Source organism: Typopeltis vanoorti, chromosome 15 (genome assembly GCF_054136105.1).
Source record: "Typopeltis vanoorti isolate ZY-2024b chromosome 15, IOZ_Tvanoo_1.0, whole genome shotgun sequence".
NCBI lineage: Eukaryota > Metazoa > Arthropoda > Arachnida > Uropygi > Thelyphonidae > Typopeltis > Typopeltis vanoorti.
This window is the reverse complement of record NC_143563.1, coordinates 15097810-15112985: the sequence shown is the minus strand read 5'-3', so window position 1 is coordinate 15112985 and position 15176 is coordinate 15097810. Positions and strand designations below refer to the sequence as shown.

Genomic DNA, 15176 nt, shown 5'->3' with positions numbered 1-15176 from the left:
TGGTTAGGTTGATTAAGTTAAAAAAAATAAATGAAACACATATTTCAAATTCAGAAACAATTTATATAAAAAGTATTAAATAAGTACATATTTTGAACAATCAAATCATTGAATAAATAAATCATAATTAGCGGGATGGGTGAGCCTGTTCACTGCACATCTCAAATCTTGGAATCAAACTTGTACAGTGTCTGTTAGATGTCCTTCCTATCATTGTATTAACACATCGATGGTCCAATTCTAAAACCATGTGGACTAAGCATCATTTCAGTGAAAATATTGGAATATTTTGCAGCACCCTGGGGTGCTGCAGTGCACAGTTTGGGAACACTACTTTATGGCAAATAGCCCAGAAATCATCAGAGTATGATATGGATCTCATGATTTCTTGATTATCTGCTATAAGGCAAAGAAGATCTGATCCTGACAGTTTCTAGTAACAGCAAGTTATAGGCTAATCACAATATTTCAGGAGTGGTGGCTGAGGCATTGAAAAAAATTGGCAAGAGTAGAATTCAGAATGGATAGAAAGGAATACAATACTCTATGGGGAACAGCATAGCTTTTTTAAGAGTAGCTCTTGCCTTAGTGACTTAATTAACTGGGATACTCCCATCAACATGAGTATCTCAGAGCTCTATACTCTTGTTCACATTCTTCCTGCTATTTATCAATGACCCCCTCTCTCTCTAACTTCAAATCCAATCCAGTTCTGCTGATGACAGTATTCTCTATTCCTTTTCTTCATTTAAGAAATTGTGTAGTATTCAAATTATTCAAGTTTCAAGATCTTCCATAACCAATATCCTAAACATTGTTCTCTCCTCACCATTCTTAAGTGAGATAAAGATATCTAGTGAATTTCAATGTTATCAAAAAGATAGTCCTGTCTTATTTCTTGGATACAATCTAACTTCTGATAATGTTCCAATCTTTAGTCAAGATCAGTTTTTCCCTTCTTAGGTAGACTTTTGCATCTAGCTTATCCTGTCACAAGCGCATCACATCCATAGTCTCCAAAAAAAAAAATGGTATTATTTTTCGCTCAAAACACTGCTACTCTCCTATTCAACTTTTAACTTTATAAATACCAAATCTACTTAACAGACTATGTATTGACATATGAGGTGGTGTATTCCGAAAAGGGTAATCTGCTTAATAGATAAATCACTCTCTCACAGACTGTTTCCACATTATCTTCTTTATAGGTATGTTCATGGGTGCTGTTACTGCTGCATTGGCCACTACCACTCGTCCAAGTTCCTCTAATCATGTAAGAACATGGGCAGCCACTGGTCAACATCCGTATGTAGTTCAAATTCCAAACATATGGAAAATGAAACAGATGTTTGAAGCAAAAATGCAGTGAAAAGGATCCAGAGGAAGATTGAGATATAAACAACATAACTTGGTTAGGAATTTGAGATTGATTTGATAAACCTCTTACATTTCAAAGACATGACTAATAACAGTCCAGTTCAGAAGATGTTTATAAGGAACTAATGATTATTCCATAACAAAACAATTGAGAAAGAGAACTAAAGTGGAAGAACAGATGTCAGTTAAGAACAATTAGTATACATGACTGAGCCAGCTTTAAAATAAGTAAATGTACATTTTTGATGCACCCAAAACCTTACTTAGAATTCTAGGTCTACATTTACTGTCTCAATGGATACTAATGATACCACTATCATTTTGTATTTCCTCAAGAAAAATCTTGGGGGTTTGTGCTGGTAAGTGCCTTGCAAAATGAACAAAGTCTTTCTGCTTATTATATCAACTCTTTCTGTTTAGACATAACACAGGAGACTAAAGTGAAAGAGAGCTCAACTGCCAACTTATGCAGAGAAAAACAGCTTTATATCTCAAGTTTAATATTAATCAGTGAAAAATTATAAAAAAAAATTATGATTTAGTCAGATATATGTTAAATTACGTGTATCCGTTATTTTTAATTTTCAGAATTCTGTGAAGAGGTATACACTGAAGTGACACTTACCCAAAAGACTGATTTCATAATCTTCATTTTCTCTGGTATGAGTTTCCATTAAACGATGGAGCCACTGCTTAGGGGTTTCATCATCATCAGTTGCTTGTACAAAGTCTTGTACTATCTAAAAGAAATATTAATGGGTTAAAATAAATAAATATATTGAACAGAACATATATGACCACACTCTGTAGTGTAAATACCATCATCTGAAATAATCATAATCAGAGCTCCAGCCTTAAGTTAAATCAAAATGCATACAAAGTACTGAAGTATGAACATCAAAAACAGAAATTTACCATTAACTAAACCAAGAGATATTAATGTGAGTTAGCATCAATTTTTATATACTTGAAACAGGCAACAATTCACATGACAAAACAACCCCATTCAGTTGACTTTAACTGTATCAAACTTGTAAGGACCAAAAGGAATGGTTTATGACAGATGATTTGCTATGGTGAATTCCTTTAGCATTATGAAGAGAACTGTGTGGAGATGGGAGACGACATTGAAAGGTACATATTTGGCATGAAAGCTTTTCATGCCAAACATTTCTTGAACAATTTAAATTTTAATCTTTATTAGTTTCAATACAATACACTTTTCAGGACAGCAAAATAAAAAAAAAAGTTAACTGATATTACATTGAGTTTTGCAACAAGCTAATGGCATCCATAACACAGAACATTTGAAATAGACCAACACAACAGTGCATGCCTATGCAATTCACATTCCATTATAATGACTAGTAATGTGACATTTAGAATGCCTGATATCTGTACGCACCAGGTTTCTGATGAAAGCACACTTGATGAATGATCCTGATGAAGAAACTAAATGCCACAGGTCACAGGTCATTTCTGTATGCTGCCACATTTGATTTCTCCCTGTATGTGCTGCCAGTCATGATTTGTTTCCCCCACCACACACATCCTTGATGTGTTCTGTTATGTATAATCTCTCCAGAGTGATCCATCAGTCCACATAGCAAATTTCAGATGTACAACTGATCCCATAGAGGTTCTAAGGACAAAACAGACTTCATATCAGGAAGAAAGCCACCTTTGTCTGTCAAAGTACACACATCTTGCCCATGACTGAATGTACACAAGGAAGCAATACCATCATCATCATCATCAAATTCCTGACATGTACCCTCAAGGGGTGTACAGGATATGATAGTACTACATGAAAAACCATCATCATTACTAACTTCCTATCTACAATTTTCCTCCAAATCATTCTGTTACTTGCCAAGACTCCAACATTATCAGATCTTATATTTCTATCGTCTAAGGCACATTGTACCATATCAATCCACCTATATCTTGGTCTTCCTCTGGGTCATTTCCCTGCCAACCTAGCAGAGAACACTTGTTTTTCTAATCTTTCCTCGTCCATTTTGTTTAAGTGACCATACCACCTGAGATTAGCTCTGCTAACACATTCCTGGATGCTGACAATGTCTAGTTCTTTCCTAATATCCTCATTTTTAATATGATATTGTCATTGATGCCATCTGTTCACACCTCTAATCTTTCTCAGGACTCTCATATTTGCAGTCTCTAGTCGTTGGTCAAACTCAAACACCCCTTGAGGGTGTTTGAGTTCTTGTCTTTTCTGTACTGCTGGAAATGTTATGTTCCATCTATTGGTTTTATAGAATACCGATTTTTTTGTGATGAATGGTGGCATGACATTGTATTGAGGTGTGTGTGCATGCATATGTGTGTACACACACGTTTTCTAGAAGACTGAATATCTGAGGTTTATTCTGTTTGGAAACCTCCAGGATTGTGTCTGAAAAGTCAGGGATCTTGTGTTCTAATTTTACAGTAAACATTATATGGAGATGATTACAAAGTCCTGTAGGTGTTTTGTTGAGTGTACACCAAATGAACGTCATCCACAAAGCAGAAGCAAAGTTCAGGCCATAATTCTTAGTCTGCCTGAGACTGTTCTTCAAACAATTCTATAGATAAGTTGGCTAAAAGCAGAGATAGTCATGAGCTCATTGCTAGGCCTTTTTGGTTGTAGAATTCATCTTGGAATTAGAAGAATATGTTGATGTGACATTCAATAATATTCAGATCTTGTTTATCACACTTGCTAGTAGGTAAGAACTCTATTACAATATCTTTTATTATATATCCTCTATATCGAGCCCTGATAAGACCCCATCTGGACTACTGTGCCCAGATATGGGTGCCAGGGTTTCTTCTTGATGGGGAGGAGGTGGAGAGGATCTAGAGACGAGTGACAAAGATGGTGGCAGGTCTGTGGAATGAACCTTATGAGAACAGATTGAAGATTTGTGGGTTGCAAAAATTGGTTGATAGGCGGAAAAGGGGTGATATGATTGAGACATTCAAATTACTGAAGGGTTTCTATAAGAATGATCCAGAAGATATTTTTGAAAATATGACTGGTGGTGGGAGGACTGGGGGCCATGCATGAAAGCTGGGCAAGAGCATGGTTGACAAGGGTGTTAGAACTAGGTTTTTTACTTGGAGAGTGGTGAATGAGTGGAATAAGCTTCCAGAGTCTGTTGTGGGTGCTACGACTGTGAATGAGTTCAAGGCAAGATACGATAGATACTGTGTGAATGTCGAATAGTTGTTCTTGACATGATAGGGCCTCCCTCGATGAGTCTGTCAACTCCTTGGAGTTGCCCGAAATAATAATAATAATAATAATTTATTCATTGAAGGGTGAAGTGTTCTTCACATAGGTTTAGTTTACCTATAAGCAGAGCTACCAGATATCAAGATATTTAAAAGCGAGGTGGATGAATATCATATTGGCATCCATAAAGAAGCAAGGATACTTAGTATTCTTGAAGCAGTTTACAAGCTCTTTAAACAAATTGTATTGAAGTGCCAATGTATCTGTGGTATATCTTAGTCTGTTTTTAATTCTATGATGCCCTTGTGTCCATTTTTGAGATATGTCTGCATAGCTATTTGACTTTGAGAAATATAACTGCTGTTTGTATATGAATTAAATCTACATCATCTTCTGGCAATTTCCTTAGTCCCTTTGCTTTGTCAGCAATGATCTCAACATTGGAAAATATTTCCTCACCTGAGAAACCAGCCAAAATTAAAAAATTTACACTTATAGACCATATAAAAAATTCTCTTAGACATGGACAGCCAACAAGAGAATTGCTGAGCAAGCACAAGGACTACATCCATCTGGTTCCACCACTATGGCCATTCAGGACTTATAGAGCACACTCTGCCACTCACCATAAGAAAACCTTAAAAAAAAAAAAATAATAAAAACCTTACTTCCCACTGCAAATACAAATATCAGTTTTCCTTGAAGCTGTTGCAGCATTAAGAAAAATTATCCAAACTTCAACAAATTTGGGTGAATGAAACTGCTTCAAATGTGGGAAACACTCATTTTCAGAACATCAGCCCAATGGCTGAAACACCCAATCCAGCCCACTAGGGAGAACCATTTGGACTCATCCTTTGTTTCTCCTGCTGCATTGTCACTTACCCAATGTAGTGGCTGCACACACATATCGGTTTGCACACTGTTCAGTGATGATAGCAATTTGACTTTGATGAAATACCGAAGATATTAAATCAATACAGAAAGTTCCTGACAAGTAAGCAAGCTTGTGCTCTGAGGGAATACAGAGAAAAATGTAAGAAAGTGAAGCACTGTGTAAAACTAGCTAAACAAAAATCACAGGAAGACTTTGGTGAGAACACAGAAGATAAATATAAGGAAGCTAGCAAAATATTATGGAGGCTTATTGAAAAAGCGGGGCATGATGGTACTCTAGAGGAGCTTCCCAATATTATCTACTATCCTTGGAGTGAACAGCTGACTATAGAGCTTGCTTACTTGGTCACTAACATATTCTGAGGCAGAGCAGTGTAGGATGGGGAAGGAAGAGAGGCAGGTTACCTATCCTTTTAGATGGCAAGAGTGATAATATGACATGGATCACAGACAGGGCTAATAACCAAACAAATACTGGACAGAAATTAGGAAAAGTGAACTCAGAATGGAAAGTGGCATGCTAAACATCAGACTGGAAGATAAAATAAATAATGAAGATATAAGAAAAACAATTGGTGAATATAGGGGAAAGGATTTTAAAAAGGAGATGGGTAGAACATATCGAATGGATGAAAAGTGACAGATGGACAAAGATGATAATCCAGTGCATCTATATGAAGGAAGATGAATGCCTGGATGACTTGAGAGAAGATGGAGGGACAACATGGTAGAGATGGTTGAAAAATGTTGGCATTGGGATGTCTTCAACAGAAATAGATGGAGAAAAAAGGGGAAGGGCTATAACCACAAATGTTTATAAAAAAAAGAAGAAGAGATAGAAAAAGCTAAGAAATGAAGGAATACTATGAAAGGAATGAGATGATACACGACATGAAAACAGATGATAAAGATATTCTAGATATTTGGAATAATTACTCTGAAATATTACTAAATGAAACAAACAGTGGCAGAAAACACTCAGCAGGAATGCCATCAGGAATACATATCAATACTTAGGTACAAAAAGCCACCAAAAACTTAAAATGTGAGAAGGCAGCTGGAGTAATAATATTTGACCAGAAATGCTTAAATATGGAGGTATAAAGTTTTGCAGTGGTTATACTGCATAATTCAGATGACCTGGTCAAAGGATGGAATTCCAGATGACTGGAGTAGAACTCTCATAGTACCTATCAATAAAAAAGGGAAATAAAGCAATGTGAGAATTATAGAGGAATTTCGATATTAAATGTTCATGGTGTTACGTCGTTACTTTCTCTCTATTTTTCTATCTTTATTATCTCATTAAACGCTATTATCTATTCTATTGCCTAGCCTATCTTATTTCTATCTAGGGTTGTTTCCTCTTCAGATACTGGCAAATTTATATTATGCTGCACCAGCCAGTATCCTATAACAGAAAAGTTTCTTGTTCAGGGAAACAATCCTAGATCTTAAGGCATACACACATCATTTTTACACTTCGTTACGGTTATATAGATTTCTGGTACTTTGCAGTCGTGACCTGTAATCTATCGTTATATACTTTCTAAATTCTTCCCGCTAAGGTTCTATTTTATAAGTGGTAATTTGATCTCACAATCAGACATGACTCAGGCATATGTAATAAAACATGTTTATTGGAAAATCAAACATTTACAGTTAAGATGCAACATATATTCAATGCTAAAGAGATCAGTACATGCTAAGTAAATTCAGTTCAAGCTAAGTTAGTTCAAAAAATGCTATACAACATTACATAACCTGCAATCTCTTTCCACAAGTTATTCTTAAGTTACACATTTGCACATTCTCAAGGTTTTCAATTTAAAGCTCTCAGCAATACCCGTTTCATTTTTATCAGGTTCAATCTCATTCAATAACATAACTACCTCCAGACAATCTTTGCTAAAGGAAACTAGTTATTTCCAAAAGGAATTCCCATACTTTATGCTTACACACATTATTACTTCCTCTAACATTTCTGAAAACATACAATGAAATTTTCTACATTACCGATTCTGTTCCGGACAATATGTTGCTTTCACATGGTCTGGTTACTTTCTGATTATTCCGTCTCTGCGCCTGGCGTTGGGTCATGCTGTCCTTGAATTCTGCTGCTGGACACAAATGTGTTTGCTGCCGTGTCTCAAAGAAACTTTCTCAGCTCCTACCGATGGGACATCCAGCGATTGGCATGATTCTGCAAGGCCAATAATTCACGAACGGCTCCAAGTGGAATTTCTTAGGCATCTCCAGGAAAAGGCCCACTGTCCAACACTGCAACACCTATGCACGTCTCTCTCGAACCACCAGTCAAAATCACCAAGCAGGAACCAGGAAAAGGAGAAAAAAAAGCCTTGTAATATGGCGCGCATCACCTTATATTCTCACTTCGCTGTATCTTTCCGCACACCCCTCTTCATTTATGCCATCAAGTTGATCCCTTCCTCTCCCTTTGCTGTTAGGGTGCTGTTTTCGTGGAAAGCGTGCTAACGTCACTTTCCGCATATGTTGCCTCCGGCGCTACGCTAAACTGGATGGCTAGTACGCGACCTTTGGACTGCTACTTATAAGTTGTCTGGAGACTTACAACATACTGGATATTTTTCCTTACACAAATACTATATTATGATACAAATTCTCACTTTGATTTCTGGTTAAACAACAATAAGATCTTAGTAAATTACATACAAAAGAATATATATTTTCACATATAGTAACCAAGTTTTCTTTATTTTCTGCTGAAGTGCAGGTATCTCCTGAAGTTGTTAGTTTTTTCATGTTAGATCCTGAATGAATAATTTCCTTTCAAAATTTCCCCATTCAGGATCTAACAATGGTAAGATTTATGTAAGTACACTTGAAAAAAAAAAAAAAGGCTAAAAAAACTGAGAGGAAGCATGGGGAAGAACAAGATGGATTCAAGCCAAATACAGGTTGTCAGGATTCGATTTACTTTAAGAAATTATTATTTTCCTGATCCACACAGAGTCACAAGACTCATCGTAGGAAGTCAACACTAGTGAACACAAAGTATTATACCACTCCTTAAAATCATCCACGGTCTGCATGTTCATCACCCTCTTGGGCAATGCATTCCATGCTTCTACCACTCTCCATGTAAAAAATTACTTCTTGCTCTTTTACCGGCCACCTCCTTTTGCAACTTCCAGGGATGGCCTCTTGTCCCTTTCCCTTGTTCTGCCATATGAAAAATTTCCACAGTGTTATTACAATAACCCTTCAACAGCTTAAATGTCTCAATCATATCCCACCCTCTTTGCCTTCTATTCACCAAATTCTGCAGTCCACATGCCCTCAGTCTATCCTCATAATCAAAGCTGTACAGTTCTGACATCATTTTTGTTATGTCTCTGCAACCTCCTCAAGGTTACTTCATCCCCTTCAAATCCTGGTAACCAGATCTGAGCACAGAAATCCAGATGGGTCTGATGAAAGCATGTAGTATCAGCAATTCTCTAAGATGTCTTAGAGAATCACATTTTTAGTTACAATAAACTGACATCCTCATACCATTGAGCACTCATCCAGCATGTTCAAATCCTCAGCACACTATCACTAATAACCCTCCAAAGCTTCACATCATCTGCAAACAACTGAACATATCCATGTAGTCATGTGACAATATCATTAATAAAGAGAGTGAATAGCAATAGTCCCAGGACTGAACCCTGTGGAACTCCACTTATAACCTTCCTACTCCCTGATAACTATGGAACAAATACAAACAGGCCTATAGTTTGATACCTCCATTCTACCATCACCCTTATGGAATAGTACTATCTTATCCTTCTTCCACTCTCCAAGAACCTGCCCCATTGCAAGACTCATTAAACAGCCAAGTTAATGGCACAGTCAGTTCCACAGCACATTCGCTTAAAATTCATGATGAAATTCCATCTAGTCCCCCTGCCTTTTTGACATTTAGTGTACTCAGTATTTGGAATACATCCTCCTCATTCACTTCTAATACTTTACCATTCATTATCCTTCTAGGAATAAAGCATGTAGTATCAGGATGGAACACATAAATAAAGTGATCATTAAATAGCTCAACTGTTTTCTGCTTTGGTTACCCAATTCCCATCTCCATCCACAAACAGATGAGAAATCATATGAATATAATAAGGATCTGTATTTAAGGTTTGTAAAACCTGTGTAGTTCAGTGGAATGCCTGAATAGTGACTTGGGTTTGAATCTAGTCAGCAACTATAGGAATTTTTTTTAAGCCTTATTGACTAACTAGGACACAACCAGTTCCCTAGTTAGTCAATCTCTGGCCTGGGCAAGCAGTTTTTTTTTTTTCTCTCCCAGAAACTTGGATTTTTCATCCAGTTACTCAACAAAATCAACCAGAGAACTCACATTATTTCAGACATAAAAAATAGTGTTAGTTAGGGACCATGAGATGGCAGCACTTGTTAGCTGTCTCTTCATTGGATGTTGCTTACAATTAGTGATAGTCTTGAGTCAGCCATCTCTGATTGGCTACTAGTGGAGAGTGAACTGCCCACTCAGTTTCCAAAAGTTACAGGGCTAAAATGGTCTCACCTACAAGGGAATAAAAGGCATTAGCTGAGATGTGGAAAAGGCATATGATATTGCACCAATAGAAAAGCTGTTCAAAACTAGTTATACGATTTAAATGGGATCTTATATCTGGCAATATGTAGTCTATAACTGAATTCTAAATCAGTAGTTAGAATTGAAAGAGGTACAAGAAGATGGTTTAATATTAAATCAGGTATAAGAGAAAGGAGCACATTATCTCCACTGTTATTCATCATCTATATGGACTACATTATAAAGGAAAATGGTATTAAACCTGATATCAAAACTGGAGCTGTTAATCTCAGCTGCTCATGCAGACCATGTTATACTCCTAAAATCGCATACAAGTCCACAGGATTCACTGACTAAATTGAATAACTGCTGTAATAAATTTCCCATGAAAATCAGCAATAAAAAGACAATCAAAACTGAAAGAATCACATTGAAAACATTAACTACATCCTGAATGGAGACCCTATAGACCAGTGGTTCCCAACATTTTTCCACTTGTGTACCCCTTTTAAACCCATTTCTATAAATTATACCTCTTGTTTTTAAAAACTGACACATTTATCATTGTTTCATAACTAACGTTTTGCATTTTGTTTACTTGTTTTTCTGCCATTACATTTACTTGTTTTTCTGCCATGAATGGCCAGCATGTACCCCTCAGGTGTATACGTACTACCAGTTGGGAACTGATGCTATAGACCAAGCAAAACATTTCAAGCAAACCATTTTATTCCCAGGTTTTATTCCCTTGTAGGTGAGACCATTTTATTCCCAGGTTTTGAATCTAAATGGACACGTAATGGCATTCTGTAGGAGTAAATGGGGGCCCATGGGAATGTTGACATGCATGTACACAAATGCCCGAAGTATCAGAAATGAAGGAGAGTAATTTTTAGCATTTGTCAGCTCAACTTAGCCAAAAATTATTGGCATCAGCAAGACCTCTTTGTCAGAGAATGATATAGTTACAGGAATAAGATGTAATGGACACTGTATTTTCATGGAAGATACAGGAAAGAGGGCAGGAGAAGAAGTATTATTAATGGTAGTTGGTTGCTGCTGTAGATCTGGGGATCCAGAAGATGTGGACAATATGCATCAGCAGATCAGCACAATGAATGCAAGCTGAGCAATTATCATGGAAGACTTGATATACACTATCTACAAATAATTGTTCAGACACTTTAGCAATTAACAATTGATACTAGCAGGTGAACCCTAGTCCATCTTTAGCTTTGATCACCCCCTTTGAGGGAGGCTTTCCAACAATATGCGGCAGACATCAGATGGAATTTGTCTCCATTCCTCCATCAAAGCAGCACTGAGTTCATTGACAGATCAAGGATGTGCTCCTCTGGACCTCAATCTCCGCTCCAATTCATCTCACAGGTGTTTGATGGGGTTGGCAGGACTCTGCACAGGCCAGGGCAGTTGTTTAACACCCATCTCTTCATACCATTCCATAACAGCTGCAGCTTTGTGGCATGGGACATTGTCATCTTGATAGTAACACCTGTCCATTCCATAAAAGTCCAGAGTGTAGGCAGCACCTGATTACCCAGAATATCAAGATACTAAGCTGCCTTCATGGAACCATGGACAATAACCAGTGTCCCACTGCAAACCAGCTGAATGTACCCCACACCATGATTCCTCCACCACCAAACTTTACTGTGGGTACAATAGACTGTGATAACAAGCGTTCACCAGGCTGCCTTCACACCCACATCAGAATGGAAACAGGTGAACCTTGATTCATTGTTCCAGAGTACCATTTTCCACTGGTCAATTGTCCAGTTCACAAGCTCTTTGCACCAGGCCAGACGAGCTGCCTTGTTTGTTGCGATGTTTGGCTTGTGTGCCACTGCTCTTCTGTGGTAACCTAGTAAATAGAGTTCTTTTCTTACTGTATGTGCTCACCATGGTGTTACTGGTACTATGAAGGATGGTCTGTGCCAACTGTAGCCAGTTGGTGCGTGCCACCTGTTTTAACACCCTCTTATCCATGTCAGTCATTTTCAGTGGCTGCCCTGGATGTTTTCCTGTACTAGTGATGCCAGAACATATCCATTTGTTGATCACATTACCAATCATTGATTTTCGATGCTCCAGTTGAGTGGCAATGGCACGTATGGACATGCCAATGTGACAGCCCACGATGACACCTCTCTTAGTCACTGAATTCACATCGTTTTGCCATACCACCTGTATTCAATTGCTATGATGAAATACTACTTTCCACTATATGTACGCCAGTTTTTATGTTATTAACAAACCTAGAATGTTCCATAACTTCAAATAACAGAGGTGTCCGGACAATTATTGGTAAACAGCGTAGATTGGAAGGAGGAAATGGCACATGGCAAAATGGAAATGGAATTTATACATTTACTAAGAGATAATTACCTGAAACAGCACTTGATGGAAGGGACTAAAGGTTTGAGAGTGCTGGATCTGGTGATAACATCAAAAGATCCATCTATAACTATAGTAGCAACTCTACCTCATCAGGGAAAGTTATAAGTCTTGTCTCAAAAACAAACTCATACAATTCACAACTGAAACTGAAAGTCAAAACACAGTTCCATTTCTAGATACACTTGTCATATGTCTTCCTTCTGGCAGTCTTTAATTCGCTGTTTTTACCATATGCCTACACATACTGGCTAATACATACACAAACCCTTACCACCACTCAACACAAAAACTAGGTATAATACACACACTAAAAAAAGCAGGGCTTTAAAGATTTGCTCCACTGAGCAAGCACTTAAGCACGAATTAAAAGTTATCAGCAATACCTTCCAAAAAATGGCTAAAGTAACAACATTTTTCATAATAAAAATAAACTAAATTACAATAAAACTGTAGCCATTCCATACATTAAAGGGATATCAGATAAAATAAACACTATAGAAATGCCACATTTAAACCTCCTGCAAAATTAAAGAACTTATTCAACTCCTCCAAGGATCCACCCTGCAATTTGCCTTATACAGGTGAAACTGGACTCAATTCATATCAAATATAAAAAAAAAAAAACATCATTAACACATTAAATTTAATAACTATGATCCTCTAATCATGTCCTGAATACCCTACATAGAATTGATTAAAAGGCACTTTACATCACACCAAAACATGGTATGAGTGCAATTTAAAGAGGACTGTGAAATTCTAATCAATGATCTACAAATCCCAAGAATATGTATGACACATATTCTATCCACATAACTTTTTATAAATTAAAGATACCAAGAAAATTATATACTTGGTTTAATCCTTTATCCAAGTGTAAGCAAACAAAGTTTGCACCTGAAGTATTTTCAGGACTGGGACAACTCGCATATAGAAGCTAACAACTTTGCATCACTTGCCTTAGTATCTCACACTAATGTATAATGTAAAGCTATAATGCATGTTTATTTACATATATAATGCTATGCATTATACATGTCTGTAAGGATATGTGCTTTGCATTATGGGATACTAAGGCAAGTGATGTGAGGTCATTAGCTACTATATACGAGTTGCCCCAGTACTGAAAATACTTCAGGTGCAAACTTTGTTTGCTTACACTTTGATAAAGGATTAAACCAAGTATATAATTTTCTTAGTATCTTTAATTTATAGTATAACCAAGTGGAAAGACTTCCAACACAACCTTTTGTTATAACAGTTCATTATAAATTATAATTACAACTGTAGTAATCCAGGATCTTAGTCTTAATATAACAAACAATTATGTTAAATTATTGATTAGGCTACCACTATTGCTGTATGTGAATTTGTTCTCACACACACACACACACACATTCTCTCTCTCTCTCTCCAGATGATGACCTTCAGGTCTAAACGCTGGGAAATTAAAGTATTCTAAACATGGTTGTAGTCTCCATAATTTATCAAAATGAATGCTGATCACTATGTAACATTAAAGGAAAGACTATTCAATGAAAAGCTTAATTTAGTAGATTTTATTTAGAAAATTCTATACAATAAATAAGGTTTGTTATAGTCTCAGAACTCTTCATTTTGTGTCAAAGAATTAGTATAAAATAATGAAAAAAAAATCTATACAATCAACTTACCCACATAAGAGGGGGAAAAGTAAGAAGGTCATGATTGAATTCATTTGTCCACATTGCTTTAGACATCTGTGATCGTAAGGCAAAAAGCTAAAAGGGAAAATTTCTATTGTAACATTTAAAATTTTAGTTTTAAGGATAGTGAAGTACACAGAAAACTGCATGAGAAAGTAAGTCAAATAGTAAAAACTAGAACATAAATTTCTATCTGTGATGTCAACAGAACTATTAAATGTACTCAAATAATACTAATCCTTATTTTATCACACTCCATCTTGCATTAATATAGACCCCAGTTTGTATCAGTAACTTTTTCATAAACTTAATTTATTATATAACAGTTATGTGCTTCTTTGAACATTTATAATGAATTTGATCCTATGAACAAATTCAACTGTCAAAGTCCTTATAAATGTTCCTTGAAACCTAAGAGGATTCAAACCTAATCTTCCCCCTTCCACCCAAGTACAGTTTAATTTCCACTACACTTTTATGACAGTTTTATAACTGTTCTTAGTTGAGTCTCAACATTTGGTCAAGGTTACTTGTCTCATCATCTTCATTTTACCCTCTTTTACCTTGCGGTGTCAAGAGTTTATTAATCATTGGACCTCAAACCATTCATAGAATAAGGTGGTCAAGCCCTATGCCCTGATGTATCCTATGTCCTGTAGTGTTGAGTTCTCAAGGCCGGTTTGCCTGCTTTGTGGGATGAAAAACCCCAGGATAAACTAGGGAAAAAACCATACTGTCCACGCCCAAGACCAGCTAATTTGGCTATGGCTGAGGAAGATTCTTGAGCTCCTCACGTCACTGACGGGAATCGAACCTAGGACACTCCTTCCCCAGGCATATGGTTGCAAAGTGCACAGCCACTAGGCTAACAGTACAGACAAGGTTACTTGTTTATTATTAAATTTCACTAAATTATTATTATTTTTAACAGTTTGTGAATATACTGCCTTTGGCCTGAAAGTAGATT

General features: G+C 36.6%; 1 protein-coding gene across 4 annotated transcripts in view; it reads right to left on the bottom strand.

Moving 5' to 3' along the window:
• LOC150098408 (uncharacterized) overlaps window positions 1-15176 on the bottom strand; it is a 255884-nt gene that overhangs the window by 185522 nt on the left and 55186 nt on the right. For all 4 annotated transcript variants that reach the window (XR_016549455.1, XR_016549454.1, XR_016549456.1 and 1 more), the window contains exons 6-7: window positions 14198-14284; window positions 2003-2117 (exon numbers count right to left, since the gene is read on the bottom strand). Coding sequence is in view for 1 of the 4 variants with exons in the window: in XM_090404682.1 (XP_090260808.1) it covers window positions 2003-2117; window positions 14198-14284 (202 nt within the window). In the remaining 3 variants the exon portion in view is untranslated. The remainder of the gene's footprint in view (window positions 1-2002; window positions 2118-14197; window positions 14285-15176) is intronic.